Source organism: Kogia breviceps, chromosome 6, assembly GCF_026419965.1.
Source record: "Kogia breviceps isolate mKogBre1 chromosome 6, mKogBre1 haplotype 1, whole genome shotgun sequence".
Taxonomy (NCBI): Eukaryota; Metazoa; Chordata; class Mammalia; order Artiodactyla; family Physeteridae; genus Kogia; species Kogia breviceps.
In genome coordinates, this window is record NC_081315.1 from 95,238,643 (window position 1) to 95,265,653 (window position 27,011).

General features: G+C 37.0%; 1 protein-coding gene across 6 annotated transcripts in view; it reads right to left on the reverse strand.

The window, feature by feature from the left end:
• TBC1D19 (TBC1 domain family member 19) overlaps window positions 1–27,011 on the reverse strand; it is a 155,379-nt gene that overhangs the window by 25,547 nt on the left and 102,821 nt on the right. For all 6 annotated transcript variants that reach the window (XM_067036317.1, XM_059067735.2, XM_059067738.2 and 3 more), the window contains 2 exons: window positions 11,862–11,946; window positions 8,683–8,727 (listed from right to left, as the gene is read on the reverse strand). In XM_067036317.1, the coding sequence (XP_066892418.1) occupies window positions 8,683–8,727; window positions 11,862–11,946 (130 nt within the window). The remainder of the gene's footprint in view (window positions 1–8,682; window positions 8,728–11,861; window positions 11,947–27,011) is intronic.

Below are 27,011 nucleotides of genomic sequence, written 5' to 3' on the forward strand. Positions count from 1 at the left end.
TTTCTATCTTCCCTAATTGTAGCTTCATTTTATCTCCTTTATTGGTTATAAACTTTTAACAAATAATTTTAAAAGTTCATCTTCACCTAATCATGTTGACATGTGAAAGAAAAACTAAGAGAGAAAAATAAGTTCATAAATAGAAGGCATATTTTGATACCTTACAAAAATATAAGTATATATTATATCTTTCTAAATACTAAATATCAAAACAGGTTGCTATTATACAAAACCCCTATATTCTTACGCAACCACTTTTTCCTTCCTCTATTAAGTACTGCAGAAACCTTTAAACAAGCATGTTAAAGTAGTCAGAAATGAAGACCTTACTATAATTATTTTCACCTTCTACAAATATTAATTAAAGATGTCCTAAGTATAGGAATACCTTAATCAGGACAGAGCACTTTTCGTTAGGAAGGTTAGAGTGAATGAATTAGTGAACTGCCAAGAAGCAAAAGGGATGAATGTATTAAGATGACCCATTGTTAATCACACTTTCACCATATTTCCCCCAAGTCCTGAAATCTATAGCTGCTCTATAAGCAGCTAGGTTATAAGCTATTTGAGGCAAGGGCCACAATTCATACTGTGTATCGTCTTCAGCAACCAGCATAGTATTTTCTACAAGTGAGATGTTCAATATATGTTGTTAATGATGGAAATTCAAGCATTTATAAGTATAATCACAGCTTATAAATAAGATATTAAAGTATTAGATTCATTTATGAATAAGCAATTACATATAGGACAGGAGCCTCTCAATAACTCAGTGTTGAAATTATAAATGGCCCACTAAGTCATACAGACATGCATTCGAGTCTTGTGTGTCTCCAGGAAAGTTACCAACACTCTCTCAGTCTCTATTTTCATTTTTGAAAATGCAGATAAATAAATAATACTAACTTCACTGGGTTGTACTAAAGTACCAACGAGTTAATGTATTTAAAGCGTACCAGTATAGTATTTAGTACACAGCAGATGCTCACTAACTATAGCTATTTTATGCTCTCAGAAGGGAGAGTACCACATTTAAGTATCAGCTTAAACCTAAGGAAAAAAAAATTTTGTCAGTATTAAATAAAGGTTCACTTCTGCTTAAGCAAGATTAACCAGGGCTTAAGATTCCAGAAGAGGGTACATAGTTTGCTCTGTTGAAGAAGGACAAAGTCAGATTCTGGCAAACAAAAGTAGGAGGCATAAGAAGCAGTGAATTCATTAACACTCTAGGGCACACACAACCTAAAACATTTCTTTGATCTCAGAGGCTGTCATGTTCTTGACCAGTTTTTCAAAATCCTTTCCTTTCCCTCTCACCACTTCAGTCTTTCAAGGGTCAAGTTTCATCCACCTGGCCTTCATCCAAGAGTGTACTTCTAACAGGCATTGGGATGCCTGGGACACCATCGCTAATCTGGCCTCAGAGTTCTACAAGTCTGCTATGAGTGCTATGAGTGATTATTTTAAGATCCTAGCCTACCTCTATCTAACTGAAGAAAGTCTAAAATATTAACTGCCTACTCCATTCAATAGAAATAACTTTATAAAGTAATGATTTAATGGGCCTTTGACATAGTCCAGAATGGTAAACATCATCAACAAAAATAAATCTTGAACTAGATGAGATATAAATAGTAAATATGACTCAGAAAACACCCCAAATATTAACAAGCTTTACACTTACTAAATATTTTCCCTTCATTTCCTCACTGTCTCTATTAATACTTAGCATTTATAGTTGTACCATACCTCTCACATCTGAATCACTTTAACATCATTCCAGTTGAAAGCAAATTTTTACACTCTTTCATTTGGGATTACTTAGTATAATTTATTTAATTCAATGTTGAAATAATCATTTCCTCTGTTTATTCTCATTTTACATGTAGCCTACAGGTCAGTAAGCATAGGGATTAGGACAATGGTCAAATTGTTTTCTAGCTATTTCTGTTATCTTTCTGAATTGGAACTTCAGAATATGACTTTGTTAGCTTATTTTAGTAGTTAAAAGTTCCCAAAACATCAGAACATAACCATGTTTAAATATCAATCTAGAAATGATACTTTAAACAATTAGTTTTTCAATTTATGTCCAAAGTTACACATGACATGAATTTTGGATTATGAGATGTTTTAAATTTATTTAATTAATTTAGATAACAAAGTACACTGTTATTTATCAACCTGACTCTTGCAGGCAGATTTAAAATGATACATTTTTGTTATTTCTTCCAAGAGCCTTTCCTAATCTTTGTTGTGACGGGTTGTCCTGCACACTGTAGGATGTTTAGCAGCAACCCTGGCCTCTAACCAGGAGATACTGGTAGTATATCCCTCCCCTCTGACAACCAGAAGTGTCTTCAGACATTGCCAAATGTCCCTGGAGGGTAAGGGGGTGGAATTGCCCTTACTGGAAAACCACTGCTCTGGAGTCCTAACACTCTTCTCCCTACTGTTCACTAGCAATTACTTATTTTGTCTTGTAGGAAACAAATGGTATTAGCAAATTATGATGTTTGTTTAAGTCTCAGTCAGATCTATGTATATTTTTCCTGTAAGTCTCACCTCCTTGCTTCTATTCTTGCTCCTTTATATCCTTCTACATTCATTCCCTCATTCGTTAGCTCACTCATTCAATAAAGTTTCCTGAGCAGTGACTTTATGCCATGCATGATTCTAGATGCTACATAATGTTGGTCATGAAACTATTATGGTCCTTGTTCTCTTGGAGCTTATACTTTTATTCTATATAGTAGTCAGGATGATCTTTTAAAAATATTCATCAGGAACTGGAGGAGAGATGTCACTGAGAAGAGTGAAGTAGAAAACTCTAAAACACCATCCCTCCATTATAGCAATGGTTAAACTGGCTAGAACTGTTAGAATCAGCTTTTTTGAATTCTGGAATCTAATAAAAAACTTACAACCAAGGAAATACTTAATAAAGAAAGATGCTACTGAATTTTGGAAAGAGAAGATTGTGGTATTTTAATTTACCCACCTACCACCCCCCACTCTCTAGTTTGGTGGCTATAAAGACAACTGTCCACATTCCTGGTGCAGCTTTCTCATGCCAGAGGGGGCAATGTAGATCCTAGATCAAAAAATTATGGTTGTGTGTTTTGACCTGTCTAGTAGCTACCTGAGGGATTGGGCTGAAGTGGCCAGCCAGGTGATATTTATCAGATTTATTTATTTTTTTTTAAATAAAAGCAAATGTATTAGCCTTAGCCACCTGGGGCAGCAAGGAATAACAGATGGGGCAAGGACTAGGCAGACTGAAAAGCCTCGGGAGGAAGAGATTGGAGAAGCATAAATATGGAGGGATAAAGGCTTTGAAAAGCTCCTCTGTAATGAAGGGAATCTAGAAAAGACCTGAGAAGAACTTCAGCTTTCATTTCTGCCTGTTTTCTTGGCTGTGTGCAAGCAAGAAGTGAAAGCTAAGGCAGAGCTGTAAATGGCCTGGCTAAGCCTTGAAGGAGTACTCCCTACACAGAGTATATCAGTAAAGACTGATTTTGGTTTCAGACATTTAAGGAAATCTCTGTCAAATCACTAACTGATCACTAAGCTAATGGAACAGAGACTTCAGCGGGGCACTCAATACAAAAAAAGATAATTTGTACAGAAACAGTTTAGAAAAGTCACTAAAAAACTACAACCCACAACAAGCAACAGCAAGTTCTGGGGAGGGGAGAAAATCTGATTTTTCAGAGTTACCACAATGTAATGCTCAAGATATCCAGTTATCAACAACAAAAAAATTACTATGCATGCAAAGAAATAAGTATAGTCTATTCACAGCAAAACAAGAAATTAATAGAAACTGCCCCTAAAGGAGCCCAGACATTGGACTTACTAGACAAAACTGTAGAACAACTGTCCCCCTAACTGGCCTGGCCCCTGTCTACCTCTCATCTCACCTTGTACCAACCAGTTTATGTTTTGCTCACTCTCATGAGTCACACTGGCCATCCTGTTGTTCTTTAGCTCATCAGGTATGTTCTTCTTAGGACTTTAAACATGCTGTGCATTCCCTTTGGAGTGCTCTTCTCCTCCTCCTTTGCACAGCTCACTCTGCACATTCTGGGCTCTGTTCACATTCTACCTCCTCAGAGGCATCTTTTCTGACTTCCTTATCTACAATAGCTGTGCCCTTCGCTCACCTCCCTACCTACTATCAATTTCTGTTCCCTTTAATTGTTCACATCATCACTCTCTGAAATTATTTTCAGAGTTATTTATTTACAGTAGCTACTTATGTACTTGTTTATTGTATGTCTCCCTCACTAGAATGTAAGCTCCTTGGCAGCAGGTACTTTATCTGTGTCCTTTAATAAGTATTTATTAAATGAATAAATAAAGTTATACATGTTGAACAAAGAATAAAAACAAGAAAAGCTTAAAAATTTCCTGTGAGGAGTCTCCTTCAGCTCAGAAATTTTTGCTCACCAGTTGTTTAATAAATCTACTAGAGAAAGTCTTTCCACTGACAAGGCTTCAAATAAGGAGACAGGGTAATGTCCGATGGCACGACGGCCTGTTACTTCCATCCTAGGAAAGGAGATCACAGTGGGGAAGTGAGTGAGCAAACCTCTGTCCCTGTTTAAGCAGCTGCCGGGTCAGGGGTGGACAGTGTGTCAGTGAGCTGCAGGCAAAGCTCTCTGGGTGAGCCCCTGTGACCATGAAAGCCAGGCCACTTTTGGTGGCAGTGGGAGAGGTGTCCTTGAGATTTCAAAGTAATGCCTTCTTTGGCAGAGGTTGAAAAACAGGGTGGGTAATATACAAATGTTGTGTGGTATTGCCTTGAGTAAAGAGCAAAGGGACAGTGGACTGACTGCTCTTTGTCTCTTCCTGTTCTGCAGTTTCAGACTCAATCACCAGAGAAGAATCTCCTCTGATTCTGGTAAGGTTCTAAAACAACCTGAGACAAGAAATGATACTTAAGTATTAAGATTATGAACAGCTTATGAACAGCTTTTAATTTACCCACCTACTACGCCCCACTCTACTTTGGTGGCTATAAAGACAACTGCCCACATTGCTGGTGCAACTTTCTCATGCCAGAGGGGGAAATATAGATCTTGAATCAAAAAAAGTGGGTAAATTAAAATACCACAATCTTCTCTTTCCAAAATTCAGTAGGATTTTTCTTTCATAAGCTTATAATAAATGAGCTTATCCCATTAAACTATTTTTTTTTCTGGATGAAATTGTTTCTAGAACCTGTTATATACATCAAATTTTTCAATATATTAACCGCTTAATTTTCTTCTAAAAGATACTACAATGAACTCAGTAACATTTTTCTGAGGTAGTAGGGCATGGTGATTAACAATACTGCTTCTTGGGACTTCCCTGGTGGTCCAGTGATAAAGAATCTGCCTTACAATGCAGGGGACTCAGGTTCCACCCCTGGTCATGAAGTAAGATCCCACATGCCTCGGGGCAACTAAGCCGGCATGCCACAACTACTGAGCTGGTGCGCCTCAACTAGAGCCTGCATGCTGCAAACTACACAGCCCACGTGGTCTGGAGCCTGCATGTCATGACTAGAGAAGAGAAAAACCTGCACGCCACAACTAGAGAGAAGCCTGAACACTGCAACAAAGAGCCTGTGCGCCACAATGAAAGATCCTGCATGCCTTAACGAAGATCCCGCGTGCTGCAGCTAAGACCCAACGCAGCCTAAAATAAATGATAAACACATTTAAAAAAAAAATAAAGTTAAAAAAAAAAGTCTGACTTCTTTTCTGAAGTCAAAGAACTTGGGTTCAAAGCCTGGCTTTGCCACTCACCAGCTGGGCAAGTTAACACTCTGTGCCTCAGCTTCTTTATCTATAAATAGGGATAATACTAGAAGCTGCCTCAGAAGGTTCTTGTAAGGATTAAATGAATTAATACATGGGATGTACTTAGCACACTGCTTAGTATATAGTTCTGCATGGAAAAATGTCAGCTCCTACTGCTGTGACTACTATTACTATTATTGTTATAGCAATATTTTTTTCCTTGGTGCCTTAGCTCATTATAAAAGTCTTAAATTACTATAATATGTTACAACCCAATGATACTTATTTAAAGGGTGGAGGGTTATTGGCTTTTACATAAAATGGTCCCAGACTGATTTGCAGGAGTGCTTTTATATGCTGTTTTATAGCTTTTCTATTTTCCTTTGTGAGGTCTCTGATTTTCACTTCTACTGTTGTTAATCATTTTTCCTATGTATATCAGTTTCTTTCCATACTTCTTTTGTTACAGGGGTCATAAAAACCAGCAAACCAAATTTGTTAGGCATGTGTGTTAAGTAAAAGCGAATATATTCTAAACTAAGTTGGAAAAGTGCTCCTATATATGAAGAGAGAAAAAAAAACTTGACTCCACAGACATCTCATTTGGCATTTCAGAGGTATTTATTTTTTCTTATTTTCCTATTCTTATATAAATATAAAATGTTATATGAAAATTAAGTTTCTGGGGAGACAGATGTAACAAAGTTTACACATAAATGTTAAGATTAAAAAGCCTCTAATTTAGTTCAAATAAAAACTCATTAAGGTCCTACTATAGCTAGATACTGGAAGAGCAAAAATGAATGATATGGTCCTAAACCTCAAGAGGCTTGCAATCTAGAGGGGGAGCTAAAGCATAAACAATTAATGCCAAGATAATATAGTAAGGATACCAAAGATATTCACACTGGGTACTATGGGAGCCTAGAGGAAGGGCCCTTAACCTCACCTGGGGTTCCAAAGAAAGTCTCCTGAAGAGGATCATGCCTGAGCTGAACCGGAGAGCAGCCAGGTGAAGAAATGTTGAATGTGCCATTACAAGCATAGGAACAGAAGTCATGAGGTAGGAAAGCAGCAGAGTGCTTTTTTGGGAGTATGTAGCTATGTTTGTGTAAAGAATTAATAATTTGATATTGTTGCGATTAAAAAAGAAGTGAAATGGGAAATGGTGAGAAATGAAGCTAGGAGTTAGACTGAATAGGGGCCAGAGTCAAGAGAGGTTCTCTTATGCCATGCTGAGAGGCTTGGACATTGCTTATAAAGAAATGGGGAGTCATTAATAAAACTTTAAGGAGAAAAATGGCAATTTTCAGATTTTCCTTTCAGATGTATAACTGAGACAGCATTGTAAAAGACAGAGAAAAGCTAGAAAAGACCGGAGGAAGGGAGACAAGTTAGGTGTCAGTTGCAATGAATAAACTAGAGATAGTAAAGCCTGAATGAGGGCAAGCTAGTAGTTATGGTGAGGTAGAGAGGGTTCCAGATGTAGTTTAAAGGTAAAATTGGATGATCCTGGTGATTTATTAGATGAAGGGGGTCCAAGATCGAAAGGAATCAAGGATGACTACCAGATTTTAGGTCTTGAATTACTGGTTAAATGAGAGTACAATTAACGGGAGAGAGAAAGAGGAAAGTGTTTGGTTTATCTTGTTGTTGTCATTTTGTTTTTTAAATTTAAGTTTGCTTTTGTTTTTTTTTTTCTTTTTTAAATAGTGGGCATATGAAGATTAATTAGTTCAAGTTAAATCTGAGTTAAATAATGTAGAAGTCAGAATTGAAGATATCAGTTTTAGAGTAATTAACAAATAGAAGCAAGAGAGCAGATAAGAAGTCCTAGGAAAATGTGTGAAAAGAGCAGCAGGAAAAAAAAAAAAAAAAAAAAAGGCAGCAGAACAAGAGTGGAGTGGGACATTGGAATGCCAGTGCTTAAAGAGGGACAGAGGAGGCTAGCCTGTGAAGGAACCTGGGACAGCACACTGAGAGGTACAAGGAGAGGACAGTGCCGTGAAAGCCAAGGATGAGTTTCAGATGGGCTGGTCAGTCAAGAAGCTAAAAGCAACTTGTATCAGCTGCATTTTGTGAGCACTCACTCCACATCTGGTGCTGTTTCATACAGTGTTATCTCCTTTAATCTGTTACCCACGTGCTATAGATGACAAATCTGAAGTTCAGCAAAGATGTATAACTTACCCAAGGTCATAGGGTAAGCGGGCAGAACTGGGATCTGAACCCAGGTCTGCAGCATTACAAAGCCCATGTTCTTAACTCTGCTGGAGTAAAAGAACTTCTTCAGGATGCCAACTGTATAGTATCATAATAAGGACTGCTATATATTGCTTTTCCAAGGAGCATATCTTAAAACTATCGGATAATCTCAAAGAAATACTTAATATTCAAGGAGGTCACTATACATTTGATCATTTTAATCAAAACATACTTTTTTCAGTGATGTATTTCTTGAAATATTTTTATTTCATAAATATTACACTTGTCAAATCATGAGAACAATAAAGTGCAACACAAGGCAATCCACTCATTAGGGCACTAATGAGTGCCCTAATAAAGCCCTAATAAAGCCAAAAGGAAGGTCCCAGACGGACGAGTTAATGTCCTCCAGAGGAAAGCTAAGCACCCTGGATTTAGACACCTGAGTCTTAGCTTTCTCACAAATGCTACTACTGGTCTCAAAGAAAATCAGAAAGGATATGCACAGTTCAGCAAAAACCTACCACAAACATTAAAGTAATTAGAATAGTTATTCTATAGAAGGTTTATTTTAGATGATAAATTATTATCCATTTAAAGATGGAGAATAAGAAAGTCACAGTGCTATTATAAAAGTTGTAATTTTCCTATTTCCCACTAGAGGGAGAAATAGCATTTCTCTTACCATTCGGTGGATAAAAGACGGCATATTCTTCTACTCCTAATTTTCCTGTAAGAGAAAACCATAGTGAGTTCCAATATGATTAGATAAAATAGAAAAAACTTTAAAAATTAATTTTGTGAATATACTAAAAATTAATGGAATTTAAAAAACGACTATAGTACAATCTCCTTTCATTTCATTTTATGATATGGAATTAATTTGAAAATATGCCAGCCAATCTTTTGGTATTAGCAAATCCTTTCATCAATTAAAGTCAATAATATAAACTTAAGCGCTACAAGGTAAGTGATACAAAATATTAAAAGAACAAACGTTTTCAAGCTCCTTAAGCACTTAAGAAGAGCAGCATCTATTTGTAAGCCTAGAATTGTTGTGTTAATTATAAGTAATTCTAGTCTAGTCATTAAAGTAAGTCCTAAGCTTTGCAACACCTCATTAGTTTACATTTTTATGGAATGAGTTAAAAAGTTAAAATTAAATGTCTTTCACTGTATGGTTAATATTTTCTGAATTCCTAAACAATTGATATGGTCTGAGAATGAGGCTAAATATTTGAAATCAGGATTATCTCAGAAAATTAAAGTATATTCACCATAATTAAATGTTTAAGTGAGCTTTAAAAAGTTTTTCCTCAAAACTTTTAAAGGTCTGAGTTTTTTCCCACCTTCTACTGAGGTGGGAAAAAGTAGGTAGCTCTTATCTTGACAGTTTTTCTAACACTGTTGAGTCTACTGAAAAGTCACGTGCATTTTTGCACTTGGCTTTAAGGTAAGATTTTTAATTAAAAATTTTTTTTTGGTTGAGAATGGTAGGAGAGAGGAAATGAAGAACTGCATGAGCAGTTTAGGTTAGGGTGGAGACAACAAGGATTGATCTTGTGAGTAAGAAGAGAATGAAATGATAGATGGGTAGGTAGGTAGATGGTAGAGAATACCTCCTGGGTACTCAATACTGGGCTAGGTGCTGAGAGGCAAACAGAGTAGATATAAGATATGGTGCCTGAACCATGTGGCTTATAATCCAGACTAAAACAGGAAACGTTAAGATATGTTTGCTAAATTTTCTGGCACAGGCTTTAAGTGCTTTAGAGGTTTAGAGGAGAGGGAAATTGATGATGGGTTGGTGGACTTGGTGAGTGTGAGACAATGGAAAATGTATATTGGTCTCTGCCCCTGGTTGCTGGCACAGAGCTCCTGAAACCCTTGTAATTTCCTAAGTGATAAGAGCATTAGGAGCATCTCTTATTCTAATATTTGTCTTTGATGCCATCCCTGACACAAGGCTTCTGAAACCCTTGCAAATTCCTAAATGACAAGAGCATTAGGAGCATCTTTTGTTCTATTGGGGTGACTCTGAGTGGGCTTCTGAACGGGCGCTGGTCACCAGAAAGACCAAGCCTTGATTAGAAGCCCCATCCCCTCATACTCCAGAGGGACTGGAAATGGAGTTTAATAATTGATCATGCCTCTGTGAGGAAGACTCCATAAAACCCCAGAAGTAGGGGGTTTGAAGAGCTTCTAGGTGGGCAAACACATCAACGCTGGGAAGAAGACGCACTCCAACTCCATGGGGACAGAAGCTTCTATGCTTGTGACCCTCCCAGACGCAGCCCTATGTATCTCTTCATCTGGCTGTTCATTTGTATTCTTTATCATATCCTTTAACCAACTGGTAAATGTAAGTACGTGTTTCCCTGAGTTCTGTGGGCCTCTCCAGTAAATCAGTCAAACCAGGGAGAGGGTTGTTGGAACGTCCAATCCGAAGCCTGTTGGTCAGAAGCACAGGTGACAACCTAAGCTTGTGACTGGTGTCTGAAGTGTGTGTGTGTGTGTGCGCGTGTGTATGTGTGTGTGCGTGTGTGTGCGTGTGTGTATGCATGTGAGGACTGTGTCCTTAACGTGTGGGATCTGACACCATCTCTAGGGAGACAGTGTTAGAATTGAGTTAAGCTGCAGGATACCCAGGTGGTGTCAAGACTAGCTTGTTATTGTGGGGAAAACTCCCCACATATGTATGACCAAAAGTGTCAGAAGTGAAGTGCTTTGTGTGAGTAGTAAATTAAAAACACAGGAGCAAAACACAGTAGGAAAGAATTGGGTTTTTCCCTGCATAGAAGGAAATAATCTGAGTTTTTCTGATACTGTGAGACATAGGCTAGTTCTTCAAGAACCTATGATTTTGGGGGTGGAGGAGTGGGAATCCTTCCATGTTTAGGGAATATATAGAGGCTTAGAATGAAAATGGGGTAATGTGGAATAAACAGAGAATCAAAGTTAGCTAGGTTAAGACAGGATCAACTAATGGAGGGCTGAATTAAAATTTGGCTGAATTTAGAGGTAAGTCCATTAGATAAGTTCTATAATCAGTTTTTCAGCAGATGATGTGAAAGAAACAAACAAGTAAACCAAATGTTTCTATCAATTCAATATAGAAGCAATGTAACCAAGAGAGCCCCCAAGTGGGGGGAGCCTGATCCCAGCACTGGCAATGTGGGCCTGTCTTAGGGCACGGGTTGTAGTAATCAGGCAGACAGATGGACTTAGGAGATATAGGACAAACAGCATCTTTCTTTATGGGAATAGAAGAATGACCATACACAATAGGCTTATAAGCTTCCAGTGCTGGGTGTTCACTACTTAATAAAAAGGAGAAATCGGGGAAAGGCTTCCAGCTGAAATTAGTTCAATTGCCAGGTGATAGCAGGATACTGGAATAGCATTATCTTGTAGGCAGCTAGTGATAAAGAGAAGAAAGCACTAAAATAGAATTAAGAAAGCTAATAGCATATAGATTATATCAAACTTTAAGTGTAGTGTAACATTTTGAGAGAAGGAATAAAGAAAACAAAAAAAAAAGCAAATTCAACTGATAAACTCATAGTTGGAAGGGTAAATAAAAGTCAACAGATATGGCAAAAACAGCAACAGAGGCGAGAGCAAACAGGAAAAATAAAGAAGTAAGTTTAAATGCTGTTTTGGGGAACCACCTTCCTGTGATCTGCGATAAGTGGTTTGGGCACTGATTAAAGTGCGAGTGAAAGATGGTTACAATAACCTGAGAGACATCTTATTAAATAATTTACGACAAAAATTTTGACAACCAATATATGCTGTAAAATAAAGTCTTGGCATGATTATGTAAGTGTTAAAGAATACTTCCTTTATATACTAAGATTTTACCTCTTATGTATGATTTCGGTGGTGAAGCACTGTTGTATGCAAAGTGACCCAACACAGATGTATCTCGGGAGAAACAAAGTAATACCTGGGTACAAAATTGGAAGAAACAAACAATTAAGCACTGTTTTTTTTTCCTTTAATTTATTTTTTATTGAAATATGGTTGCATTACAATGTTGTGTTAACTTGTGTACTTTTTATTTTTTTTAAACATCTTTATTGGAATATAACTGCTTTACAATGTGATGTTAGTTTCTGCTGTATAACAAAATGAATCTGCTATATGTATACATATATCCCCATATCCCTTCCCTCTTGCATCTCCCTCCCACCCTTCCTATCCCACTCCTCTAGACGGTTAAAAAGCACAGGGCTGATCTCCCAGTGCTACGCAGCTGCTTCCCACTAGCTTTCTGTTTTACATTTGGTGGTGTATATATGTCCATGCCACTCTCTCACTTCGTTCCAGTTTACCCTTCCCCCTCACAGTGTCCTCAAGTCCATTCTCTTCATCTGCGTCTTTATTCCTGTCCTGCCCATAGGTTCTTCAGAACCATTTTTTTTTGGATTCCATATATATGTAAGCACTGTTTTATAACAAGTAATTCATTGCTACTTCTGCTTGAGAGGCACTGAGATAGAATCTTTCAAGTTCAGTACTGTGCCTCTCAATGGGAAGAGTGCCCTCTATTGGTACACCTATGGTAAGTGTTACAGTAGATACCAAGTGTGATGGGTAAAGTTCATCCAAAGATTTCTCACTGTTAGTCACCTAAACCTTAAATAACAGCAGAAAATGCAAGTTACTAACTACCAGTTGATTCTTTTTTTTTTAACATCTTTATTGGAGTATAATTGCTTTACAATGGTGTGTTAGTTTCTGCTTTATAGCAAAGTGAATCAGCTATACATATACATATATCCCCATATCTCCTCCCTCTTGCATCTCCCTCCCACCCTCCCTATCCCACCCCCCTAGGTGGTCACAAAGCACTGAACTGATCTCCCTGTGCTATGCGGCTGCTTCCCACTAGCTATCTATTTTACATTTGGTAGTATATATAAGTCCATGCCACTCTCTCACTTCGTCCCAGCTTACCCCCTCCCCATGTCCTCAACTCCATTCTCTACATCTGCGTCTTTATTCTTGTCCTGACTCTAGGTTCTTCATTACCTTTTTTTTAAGATTCCATATGTATGTGTTAGCATACAGTATTTGTTTTTCTCTTTTTGACTTACTTCACTCTGTATGACAGACTCTAGGTCCATCCACCTTGCTACAAATAACTCAATTTCGTTTCTTTTTATGGTTGAGTAATATTCCATTGTGTATATGTGCCACATCTTCTTTATCCATTCATCTGTCGATGGACACTTAGGTTGCTTCCATGTCCTGGTTATTGTAAATAGAGCTGCAATGAACATGATGGTACATGACTCTTTTTGAATTATGGTTTTCTCTGGGTATATGCCCAATAGTGGGATTGCTGGGTTGTATGGTAGTTCTATTTTTAGTTTTTTAAGGAACCTCCATATTGTTCTCCATAGTGGCTGTATCAGTTTACATTCCCATCAACAGTGCAAGAGGTTTCCCTTTTCTCCACACCCTCTCCAGCATCTCCACACCCTCTCCAGCATTTATTGTTTGTAGATATTTTGATGATGGCCATTCTGACTGGTGTGAGGTGATACCTCACCATAGTTTTGATTTGCATTTCTCTAATGATTAGTGATGTTGACCAGTTGATTCTTTTAGTGTATTTTTAATCTGGAAAAAAGAACCAACTTGAAGAAATTTAATAAGATAAGAAATGTAGAGGGGGCACCCTAGGTAACTACAATGGCACAGAGCAGTTTGAAAAGTACAGGAAACTGGAACTAGGCTCATTGCTGGGATAGAGCATCTGGCAGTGGGCATGTCAGGGTGGGAGGGAAGGCAACTCATGGTATCTAGAAGGGATTAGCAGCAGTAGAACAAGTGGCAGCCCAGCACAGGTTAGAAGCTGGTTGTCCTGACCAGCAGGTAGATATGGCAACTCTACCTGGAGAGGAAAGTAGGTAGGGCAGAAAGTCAAAATCAAGGATGTCCAGTAGGAGGAACTGGATTGTTGATACCAGCCTGGAAGCAGGGGACCAATCCCCAGGAAGGTGATTAGTGACAGGAAATCTAGGTCCTGGTATTAGAAATCCTGGGATTCAAAAGATGTTACTGAGAAAAGAATTCGGGAATAACAGAAAAAGGCAGAAACCCAGTTAACAGAACTGGGGAACAAAATCAGGGTTGGACTAGCAGCAGGAGTGAATGGAGATGGGAACCATGAGTTCAAGACACAAGAAAGGGGCCCAGCTTTAGAAACAGGATAGATATGGAGACTGGGCATCAGTCAGGCGCAGTGGTGAGATGCGTACCAACCATTGCTGCTGATTTATTTTTATATTTTAAAAGACTATGTAAGCAGTACATGTTTATGATAAAAATAAGACAAAATATTAGAAATAGAGATAATTTAAAAATGGAGAAAGAACACCCACAATCCCACCAGGGTTAATATTTTGATGTATATCCTTTCGGGCTGTTCTTATACATACATACATAAATTTTTCCAACAAAATAGGATTATGCATACTGTTCTATACGCTACTTTCTCTTAGTATTATAAAATAAGGGATTTCCCTGGTGGTGCAGTGGTTAAGAATCCACCTGCCAATGCAGGGGACATGGATTCGACCCCTGGTCCAGGAAGATCCCACATGCCGTGGAGCAACTAATCCCACATGCCACAACTACTGAGCCTGTGCTATAGAGCCCACGAGCCAAGCCATAACTACTGAGCCCATGAGCCACAACTACTGAAGGCTGCATGCCTTGTGCTCCACAACGAGAAGCCACCACAAAGCGAAGCCAGCACACCGCAACCAAGAGTAGCCCCTGCTCGCTGCAACTAGAGAAAGCCCACGTGCAGCAATGAAGACCTAACACAGCCACAATTTTAAAAATAAATAAAGTAAATAAATCTGTAAAAAAATTATAAAATAAGTATTTTCTACCCACATTTTTTTTTTTTTTTTTTTTTTTTTGCGGTACCCGGGCCTCTCACTGTTGTGGCCTCTCCATTGTGGAGCACAGGCTCCGGACGCGCAGGCTCAGTGGCCATGGCTCACAGGCCTAGTCGCTCTGCAGCATGTGGGATCTTCCCGGACAGGGGCACGAACCCGTGTCCCCTGCATCGGCAGGCAGACTCTCAACCACCGCGCCACCAGGGAAGCCCCGACCCAAATTTTTTAATGCTGCAGAATAATCCACTAACCGATGAACAATAGTTTCTTTAACCTGTCTTTTATTGTTGAACATTTAATTATTTCCACTTTTCCCCAGATATAAACAATGTTGCAGTGAACTTCCTTATAGCTAAATATTTATGTACACCTTTATTTAAATTCTTAAAGCTGGACTAGCTGTCTAGTCAAAGTGATGGGTATTTTAAATGTAAAACTTTTGATACATGTTGCCAAACTGCCCTCCAGAAAGGTTTTGTTTTAGTTTTTAACATAGACAGCAGTAGGATAGTGAACATTTTTTCTTAGTCTCATTGAAGTGGTTTATTATCATCTTATAGGTAAAAATTGGCATAGTGCTTTAATTACTAATGAGGTTGAACACCTTTCCATTTGCATTTCTTTTGTTATTTTCTAGTTTATCATCTTAGTACATTTCAAAATTAATATTTTTTAAATTATTGATGTTTAAATTTTTATATATTAAGGATGCTAAACTTTGGTCTAATTATATATTATAAATGGCTTTGCTCAATAATTTGTTAATTATTTTTGACACAGAGATACTTTAAATTTTTATATGCTCAAATCTACCAATACTTTCATGCTTAGAAAGTCCCTTCCCACACTTATAATGTTCTCTATATATTCACCTAAATTATGAAAGCCATTGTTGTTTTTCATCAAACATTTCTGGTTCTTCCCCTTTGGGAACATATGTCAGCTTATCATATCTGGCCACTTTGGTGTTAGGTGTGGCCATGCGATTTGCTCTTTACTCAATGAAAGAGATACATGTCACTTGAAAGTTTCCAAACAGAAGCTTCAAGAACCAGAGTAGTTAACCAGGTTCCCTCTTTCCCTCTGCATGGAAACCACCAGTGTTCCAGATAGTGGGTATGACATCAGCCTGGGTCCTGGAGTGAGGATGACACAGAGCTACATCCCCATCCTATCTGGGATGGACATAACCATGAGCAGGAGATAAACCTTTGCTGTTTTAAGCCACTGAGATTTTGGATTTACATGTTGCCACAGTATAATCTAGTGCATCCTGACTAAAACAGGAAATTTTGTCTAGCATTTTTGATAGATTCATTCTGTGGTAAAATCATTAACCCATCTGGAATTTATTTTGAAACTAGACTGCTGGAATTCTAATTCTAGCCCCATCATGTACTAGTGGTGTGACACTGGGAAAGTTCCTGGACTTCTTGGTGTCTCAATTTCCTCTATGCATACAATAATAATACCTACATCAAAGTCTATTGTGGGGATTAATTAATATACATAAAGTGCGTAAAGCAGTGCCTAGCACATGGTATTATTACAATGTTAGCTGCAATTACTACTACCACTACTACTATTAAATTTTATTCTATATTCTGTAGTTCCTCCCCCCCAGTAAATTTAATGTTGGGTTTGTTTTTATTTCTATGGTTTAAGATTATCATGTTTCTTCACCTTGAAATTTTGTTTATCCTCATTTCTGGAAAATTCTCAGACATTATCTTTTGAATGATGCATCTCTCACATTCTCTATTCACTTCTACCCAATTCCTGTAGATATAAGATTGACCGACACTTATTCAACCTGCCATATCTCTTAATTACTTTCATCCCTCTATGCTCCATTCTGGATAACTTCCTCAGACTTTTTTAAAAAAATCAGTTCACTAATTCTTTCTTTTTGTTTCTACTATGTACCAGGCACTGTTATAGCTGCTTGGTGCTTGGGATACAACAAAGGAAACAGACAAATAAATAAAAAAACCTCCCTTGTGGAGTTTAATTATAGTGGGGGGTAATAAATAGCAAACATTATAAATACTTACATTATATAATGTATTAGGTGGTAAGTGCTACGGGAACAAAGCAAAGGGGAAGGGTGACTGCCATTTTAGAGGAAGGTCAGGGTGGGCTTCATTGAGAAGGTAACATCTGATCAAAGACTTGAAAGAACTTGAGGAAGTTAACATATAGATATCTGGGGGAAGGGCACACCAGGCAGAAGAACCAATAACTGCAAAGGTGCTAAGGCAGGAGTATGCCTGATGTGCTGGAGTAACAGCATGGATACAAGTGTGGCTGGAGCAGGTGAGTAGCGAGAGATATATGAGAGAGGTAAAAAGAGGCCAAATTATGCAATATGCAAGGCATTGTGGGCCATTGTCAGGATATTGGCTTTTATTTGAAGTGAAATGGAGATCCACTGTGGGGTTTTCAGCAGAGGTGTGAAATGACCTAATTTATTTTATAAGGATCACTCTAGCCACTGTGAAGAGAACTGGCCATGGGGGACAAGGGCAGAAGCAGGGAAGCCCTATAGAAGACTACTGACAGTGGCTGGGACTAAGATGGTAGCAGTATGTAGTGGTCACTGGGATGTGCCACCCAGATCCCTCTTCAGGAATACAGGACTTATGTTGCCTGGCTCTTTATTTTCCATTATATATTCCAAACGATTATTTCTCATATTGAAAAGAGTAAATGATTTCAATATTTTATTTCATAAACAGGCATTTAATTGAATTATAGTTCTAATGGTTTTCAGTTAATTCCTTTGAATTTCTATATTCGATAATAATTTTGTATCCTTTCTGGTATCTATAACTTTATTTTTCTTATCTTATTCATTGGCTAGAAATTCCAAAATGACCCATGTTCTTTCCTGGCTTTAATGGGAACATCTCTAATATTTCAACATTAAATAACATTAACTTACATGAAGATGGCAAATGTTGGTTTCACAAAAATATTATTCATAAGTCAAGAAAATACACTTCCATTCTAGTGTATAAAGAGTTAGTACTAAAAAAGGATGTTAGGTTTCATAAAAATGTGAATATACTTAACACTGCTGAATTGTACACTTAGAAATGGTTAAAATAGTAAATTTTATAAAGCGGTTTTTTAACCACAATTTAAAAAAATAAATGTTATTAAATATGTTTGGGGCATCTACTGACATAATCATAAAGCTTTTTTATTGAGATGTAATTGACATATAACATTATATTAGTTTCAGGTATACAACATAATGATTCAATATTTGTATATATTGTGAAATTATCATAATCATTTTTATTTTAGACCTATAAATGTGATAAATATTTGCCAATAATTTAGTAAATCATTAGGTTATAAAAAATTCTAAATCCATAAAATGTTATCAAACCAGTAAATAATATTAGTCTCTTCTCTTGTCAAACCTTCCAGTACCACTGTGGCTTCCAAGGATACCTACACCTTAATACCTGCAACCTGTGGACATGCTAACTTACATGACAAAAGGAATTTTGCAGATGTGATTAAAGGTCTTCAGATAATCGGATTGTTTTAGATTATCTCATTAGGCCCAATGTAATCACAAGAATCCTCATAAATGAAAAAGAGAGGCAGCATAGTCAGAAAAAGAAAGACCTGAAGATGCTATCTGCTGGCCTTGAAGATGGAGAAAGGAATCATGAGCCAAGGAATGCAGATGTACCCAACAAGATGGAAAAGGAAAGGGAATGTACTCTTCTCCAGAGCCTCCAGAAGGAACACAGACAGCCCTGACAAGAACTTGATTTTAGCCCAATGAAGCCCATTTCAAAAGACTTCCTGATCTTCAGACAGAACTGTAGGAGAATACACTTGTTTCGTTTTAAGCCACTAAATTTATGTTAATTTGTTATAGCAGCAATAATAAGCTAATACAATTAATATAACTAAAAAAGTTATACAATTAATATAATAATAACAAACTAATATAGCTACTAATAAGCTAATACAATTAAAGTAAAATAATGCAAAAGAAAAGTATAATTACAAATATTCTTCTACCATTGCCTAGAGGGAAAACAATTCCTAAAAAAATGTTTGTATCAACTTTCCCTTAGAAACTGGTGGGAACATAGTAATGTTAGGAGAAGCTCTGTGTTTAAATATATATTGCCTTAGAGAAGACAAGATATCTGAGACTGCTCTTGAGAGAAACTTGGCGAGTATAGTGTGATAAGCCAGAGGTGGGATGTTACACATTATGTACTGATGTGCAACCCTCGCATGCAAGCAATGAGCCACCAACTCCTATTCTGACCTGAGTTGTTTTAACTTCTGAGATCCCAATTTTGTATATGTAATGAAGTGATAGTTCAACTGTAAATTTGCTAGAAATGTGACTATATGAAGATGACAGTTTCAATCAAATTAACTAGAAAATTTAACTTTGATTACTCACTAATTAAGTAAAAATTGAACTTTATGAGGATGAGGGTATATATAGTAATGATTTATTTTATATCGAAAAGCTGTAAGTGGAAGCTCAAGTTGGATGTGTAAGTCTGAACTACAGTTTATATAGCAGAATTACACCTAACGTTTCTACGTACAGCTATAAAAGATTTACATTGGCCTATAGCTTTCTTTAGCCTTTTGAAAATATGTTTATAATGAATGTTTTTGATAAATAAGTTATTTATGTAATAAAAAGCAATTAAGAAACAATGTATATCAATTGGACAATCACTTACACTTACAACTATTACACAATTTTTAAATTTGTGGTGCTCTTGCATTTCTAAACAAACTAATCTGGAGAATTTTTGAACGATAAAATTTCAAGAATCACTTTTTGAAGCACTCTGCCCTGACTTAAATTTTCATAAATCAAAGAGCAATGTGGCTTACAGGGCTTTGAAACTGAATGGACCTAGCCGGGGTCCTGGTAGCTGTATGAGTTTGGGCTCTGAGCCTCTGCTTCTTCATCTGTAAAACAGAAATAAAGTTACCTTAAAGGGTATTGTAAGAATTAGCTGTAAAGTACGTAAAGTGTCTAGAGCAGATCTTGGCACCTAATAAGCACTCCATAAATAAATGACACAGATAGTGCTGATAATCTCACTTACAATCATTAGAGAATACAGGGAGAAAAATAAAAAACAAAGAGTTTTTCTGGTCTAGCTTCTTGCTTGGGCATGGGCTCTCATCTTCTTGTTACCTTCTTATGGAGAAAAATATACTTTAAAAATCTTTCTCTGCTCCGTCCCCCTGACTTCCAACCTTACACATCCTTCCTGTTTTTCTAATCTTAACTCTTGTTATCACCATGCTTATAACTATCCAAAGCCTGAAAACTCAAGTCATTCTTGATTCTTCCTTCTCTCTCAACCTGCATACTTAGCCAATTACCAAAATCCTCCTGATTCTACATTTGATAGTTTCTTCCTTCTTCCTCTTTCTCTCCCTCCTTCCTTCCCTCCCTTCTCCTTTTTCCTTGCTCCTCCCTCCCTCCCTCTCTTCCTTCCTTCCTTCCCTCCTTCCTATCTGGTTACCTACCTACAAGTATTTACTCCTACTATGTGGCAGGCACTGTTCTAAAGACTGAGAATACAGCCATGAATGAAACAACAACAACAACAAATCCCTGTCCTCATAGTGTTTATGTTTTTGTGAAGGAAGACAAAGGGAAAAAAGCAAAATACATTGTATGTTATATGGTGGTAAGTGCTACAGAGAAAAATAATGCAGACAAGAGGGATAATGCATGCTCACATGTATATATATATATTGGGAGAAGTTTGATGTATATTTTAATTAGGAACCTAAAAGTGGTCAGGAAATGAGCCTGGGATAATAAGATTTTGGAACAGGTCATGAGGACCAGATAAATAAGCCTGGGGTTGAAGGGAGAGGTCCAGAAAGCCCCAAAAGACAAATATAAATTAAAGATAAATATAAATTTGGAAGTTGTCAGTGTACAGATGGTACTTAAAGTCAGGAGAATATATGAGATCAGCAATGGCAAAGATGGGGGATAAAAAGAGGTCCAAGGACTTATCCTTGGCGTACTCCAGGGTATGACAGGGAGATGAAGAGAAAGCAGCAAAGGTGAATGAGAATGCCAGCCAGTAAGATAGAAGAGAACCAGAAAGCATGATATCCTAGAAGCCAAGTGAAGAAAGAGAATCAAAGAGAAGGCATGACTGAGTGACCAAACAGATAAAGTAAGGTGAAAACTGGGAAATGACCAGCAATATGAAATCACTCGTGATCTTCAGTAGGACAGTTGGGCAAAAAAAGACTGAGTAAGGAAGGTTCAAGAGAGAATAGGAGGATAGGACTTAGAAACAATATCTGCAGATTTTTTTAAAAGAAGTTTTGCCAAATAAGGGAACAGGGGAATGGGGCAGTAGCTGGAAGGGGTAAGGGATCAAGAAAGATTTTTCTTTCACTTTACTTTGCTTTGTTTTTCAGACTGAGAGAAATAACCATGCATTTGTATACTAAGAGGAGTGATCCAATAGAAATGGGAAAATTGACGATGGAAAAACTAACAATGGCACTGCCTTTGAGTACCGAGGGAAGATGAGTTTCAGTGTCCAAATGCAGGGACTGGCTTTGTTATAAATAAAAGTACGGGCAGTCTATCCATAATAAGAGGAAGGGAAAACTGAATATATGGGTGCAGAGGCAGGTAGGTGGAATACGTGTGGTGGAGGGCAGTTCTCAGAACTTTTATTTTTTTCAGAAACAGGACTCAAAGTCATTATCTGAGAGAGAAGAGGTGGAGATCTGAAGAGAGAGGAGGTATGAGAAGTCCTCTAGGAGAATGGATGAATGATTGGACCAGGGAAATGAAGTAGAAATGCTGAGCAGAAGTAAGGACTCTCTTGAGGTTAAAGGTCATGAATTTAAATCAAACCAGTCATCACGATTGCATGTTTTTCTCCAGCCACTTTCAAATGCATACTGCAGCCACAGAATTGGTGGAGAGTTGTACTTAACCAGGATTAAGGTTTTGTCAGGCAATTACTACTAGAAATTGGGAGAAGGGCGAGGGAGTTGAACATGTATTCAAGAGGAAGTGATTATAATGATAGGTCATGGTATTGACATGTCTTTCACATTTGTTCTCTCTCTCTGTTCACACAGACCTTGCTCTATATCAAGTGCTCATTAAGGTTAGCCTGAACTGCCAGAGCTGTTCACTGCCATGAAAAGCTAATCTCTCCTCACTAATCACCGTATGCACATGGCTCATGTTTATTTTTGTTTTTCTCAGTCTCCTAATTCCTTGTCTTTAAGAACCAGACATTTCCTCAGAGAAAGACAAATACCATGATTTCATTTATATGTGGAATCTTAAAAAAAAATAACCACAAACAGACAAACAAAATAAAACAGAAACAGATTCATAGATACAGAGAACAAATTGATGGCAGCCAGAGGGTAGGTGGGTGGGGGGTTGAGTGAAATAGGTGAAGAGGATTAAGAAGTACAAACTTCCAGTTATAAAACAAAGGACTCATGAGGATTATAATGTACAGCGCAGGGAATAGTCAATAATAAATGGAATAACTCTGTATGGTGACAGATGGTTACTAGACTTATCACGGTGATCAATTTGTAACGTATATAAATGTCAACTCACTATGTTGTACACCTGAAAATAATATATATTGTATATCAACCATACTTCGATAAAAAATTTAAAAAATGTTTAAATTAAAAGAAAAAGAACCAGACATGTCAGATAACATTTCTATTCTGAAGCCACCACTAAGCTGAACTACTCCCAGAATTTATTTCTTCTTTAATTGTATTTGCATGCAACATTGCATAAACGTCTATCAGAGCATTTATCAAATTATAACTAGGTATTTGCCTTTACCTCATTTTTCACTAAAATGTGAGCTTAATAAACATCTTATGCAGCACCTTACACAGTGCCTCTATCAGAACAGACACTCAATAACTTGACATGAATAAAGGATATCTGATTGCACCTGGGCCTTTCTTGAACACCATTCAATGGCATTAAAATATGTATAACTATGGTATATTCTAATATGTCAGTATTCCTACTAAGCATATGCTAGATAAGCCAAGTGTATGGTAGAGAATTTGTCACCCAATAGAAAGATTAATTCCCGTGTCTTCTCTTTACTATATAAAAATTCTCCCCTATAAATATTTTATATACTTTGGACAATAAGTTTTATAGATTGTCATGATGCTATTAAGTACTAGAACCTGAAAATGTTATTGTCAAACTACCCAATATACTTCCATAGAATAAGGGTTGTCTTCTGTTTGAACACATTTTAAAACTCTGATATAATTTAAAACTTTCAGCACAAAGAAGTATTTTTAAGAATTTCATGCAAAATAAAAACTTTGGAATACAAAAAAGTTGACTTATTACTCAAAACATTATTTCTGTAATGCTCAGTGTTGTTGCTTATAAAATTTAGGTAACTAACGTGAGTCACTCAGAAGAGTGCCTGTGTATCCTTGTAGCATAGGCCCAGATCTTCCTTCAGGAGGGATTACTGGAGGTTTTCTCATCTATACATGGACACAGCAATGCCACATGCTGTCTAATTTTGTAGCCTAGTCACAAAACCCAATAAATTGGTTATGACACAGAGCATGCCAGAAACATTAAGTTCACTCCATTACAATCAACAATTTTCCCATAGAGCAGTTGTGTTGCTAGGTAGCTCTGCCAAAGGAAAAGCCTATAATTAGTGACAAGAAAAGCCTTTCTTCTTTCTTATCTCATACATACATACACATACAAGTGTGCGTGCACACATGTATAGGGATAAAATTTTTTTTCCCAGAGAAAAATCATAACTCAATTTCTGATAATATTGTTTTCAATATATACAATTATAATTTTTATTACTTAAAATGAACTTCCCTCTGATAAGTCAGACTAATTGTAAAATTAGTTATTAAAAGGTATGATCGGGCTTCCCTGGTGGCGCAGTGGTTGAGAATCCGCCTGCCGATGCAGGGGACATGGGTTCGTGCCCCGGTCCGGGAAGATCCTACATGCTGCAGAGCGGCTGGGCCCGTGAGCCATGGCCGCGGAGCCTGCGCATCCGGAGCCTGCGCATCCGGAGCCTGTGCTCCGCAACGGGAGAAGCCACAACAGTGAGAGGCCCGCGTACCACAAAAAAATAAATAAATAAAAATAAAATAAAATAAAAGGTATGATCATGGAAAGTATCCACATGAGGAAAATTTAATTCTGCATAATTCCCAAAGACAGAACTTAGGTGTTATAATTATCCTTTTATTTATGTTATAAGGATAAAGATCCACATTACAGCTTTACAAAGTACTAAGAGTAGCAGAGGCCAGGAGATATATGATTGAAAAAATTATGTGAAATCTAAAAATAATACAATTTGGACTAAAATATGATAAAAATGGAAAATAAAGGTTAAAGCACACTCCTATAGTACTTACTATCTGTGATATTAATTAATTTAATATCCAATGCTTTACATAAACACATTAAAACAATTTCAAAACATTTTTGCCTCCTTAGCTAGAATGTAAGCCCATCAAAGGTGGTATCATTTACATATAAGAATCAATAAATATTTACTGATGATCAATCTGCTTTTTCTCAGAGAATGCATCCATTGTTTATAAATGGTTCTGTTTGTCAGACTCAGTCACTTATAAGTTTTCCAAGTTTATGGGGTACACAAAGATGAATATATCCTCAAGGGCTAATTCTGGCAGTATTTGGAGAAATCGTTACTATGCTCATTTAAAATGATATCCTTACTGACTCTATTCATCATATGAGACAGATTTGTTGCCTGGAAAATCCCTTTTACTATCACCAAAAAGCCTTTGTAGTTGTTAACTTAAAATTGACAATCCTCTTCTTTCCAGTCACCAAAAGGGATGAAATTGTCAAATTTACACTTTTTCTACCCACACACTGAAGCAGAATAGTCAACACACTATAAATCATACGATTATTGGCCTTTGGTTGATATTATAATTTATGTATTCATGTTTAGTGTCATAATACTAAACATTTATGGGGGAAATTATAAAATAATCAAATAAGCTATAAAAAGTATGAAAAATACTACATAGGACTTTAAAAGCATACTTTAGATAGCCATGACTTTGTGTGTGTGTTTGTGTTGGGAAGCAGGGAGTGGGTCAGGGAAGGTATTTGTGAGTAAGTGACATTTTAGCTGAGAACTGAAGGAAAAATAGGAATTTATTAGAGGAAGAGGGGAGGGTAACAGTCTTTTACATCAAAGGAATTGCAGGTCTCATGGCCCTGAGGTAGAAAGAAGTATAGTGAACTTGAGGAGTAAAAGATCAGAATGGTTGGAATACACTGTGCCAGAGTGTCAGGGCAGAGGTGAACAATGAGGCTGAAGAGGTGGACCAGTGCACACAGGGTCATGTAGGCTTCATGAAGGATTTCGGTCTTTTTGGTTACAATCTCACAAGTAACATGGATTGATTGGTGTTTTTACAAGACTACTCTGAGCAATCAGGCAAGAAAAAGAAAAGAAGGCATCCAAACAGGAAAGAAAGAAATAAAATTATCTTTATTTGCAAATGATATAATCTTATATGTAGAAAGTCCTAAGGATTCCACCAAAAATCTGCTAGAACTAAACAATGAATTCAGTAAAATTGCAGGATACAAAATCAACATACAGAAAACAGCTGTGTTTCTATACACTAACAGCAAAACATCTGAAAAAGAAATAAATAATTCCATTCACTATAGCATCAAAAACAATAAAATACTAAGGAATAAATTTAACCAAGGAGGTGAAAGATCTGTACACTGAAAAGTACAAGACTTTGATGAAAGAAACTGAAGAAGACACAAATGGAACAATATCCCATGTTCATGGATCTGAAGAATTAGTATTGTTAAAATGTCCATACTACCCAAAGCCATCTATAGATTCAATGCAATCCCTATTAAAATTCCAATGGCATTTTTTTCACAGAAATAGAAAAACAATCCTAAAATTTGTATAGAGCCACAAGAGAACCTGAGTAGCCAAAACAATCTCAAGAAAGAATAACAAAGCATCCAACTTCCTGATCTCAAGCTATACTACAAAGCTATAGTAATCAAAATAGTATAGCACTGGCATAAAAATAGACACACAAACCAATGGAACAGAATCGAGAGCCCAGAAATAAACCACACATAAATAGTCAACTAATATTTGACAAGGGAGCCATGAATACTCAAGGGAGAAAGGATAGTATCAACAATACTAAATAGGGTTGGGAAAACTGGATAACCACATGCAGAAGAATGAAATTAGACTCGTATCTTACCCCACTCACAAAAATGAACATGAAATGGATTTAAGACTTAAATATAAGACCTGTACCATAAAACTCCTAGAGGAAAACACAGAAAACAAGCTCCTTGACACTGGTCTTCCTGGATATGACAGTAAAACCACAAGCAACAAAAGCAAAATAAATAAGTGGGACTACATCAAACTAAAAAGCTTCTGTAAAGCAAAAGAAACAAACAACAAAATGAAAAGGCAACCTACAGGATGGGAGAAAATATTTCCAAATCATATATCTGATAAGGGGTTAATATACAAAATATATTAAGAATTCTTACAACTCAATAGCAAAAAACAAAAAAACCCAATTAAAAAATGGGCAGAGGAACTGAATAGAAGTTTTCCAAAGAAGACATACAAATGGCCACAGGTACATGAAAAGGTACTCAACATCAATAATGATCAGGGGAATGCAAATCAAAACCACAATACGTTATCACCTCAAGCCTGTTAAAATGGCTATCATCAAAAAGACAAGACAAAGAAAGACAAGTATTGGGGAGGGTACAGAGAAAAGGGAACCCTAGTGCACTGTTGGTGGGAATGCAAGTTGGTACAGCCACTATGGAAAACAAATATGGAGGTTACTCAAACCTGCTCTCCACAGAGGTCTGCCCTGTGAGTTGGAGGCAGGGAGCCCCTGACTTCTTGGCAGCATTCTTCTGGAATTTAGCATCTGCAATACAGAGCTGAGAGTATGAGAAATACTGGTTACCTGACCCTCATATAGAGAT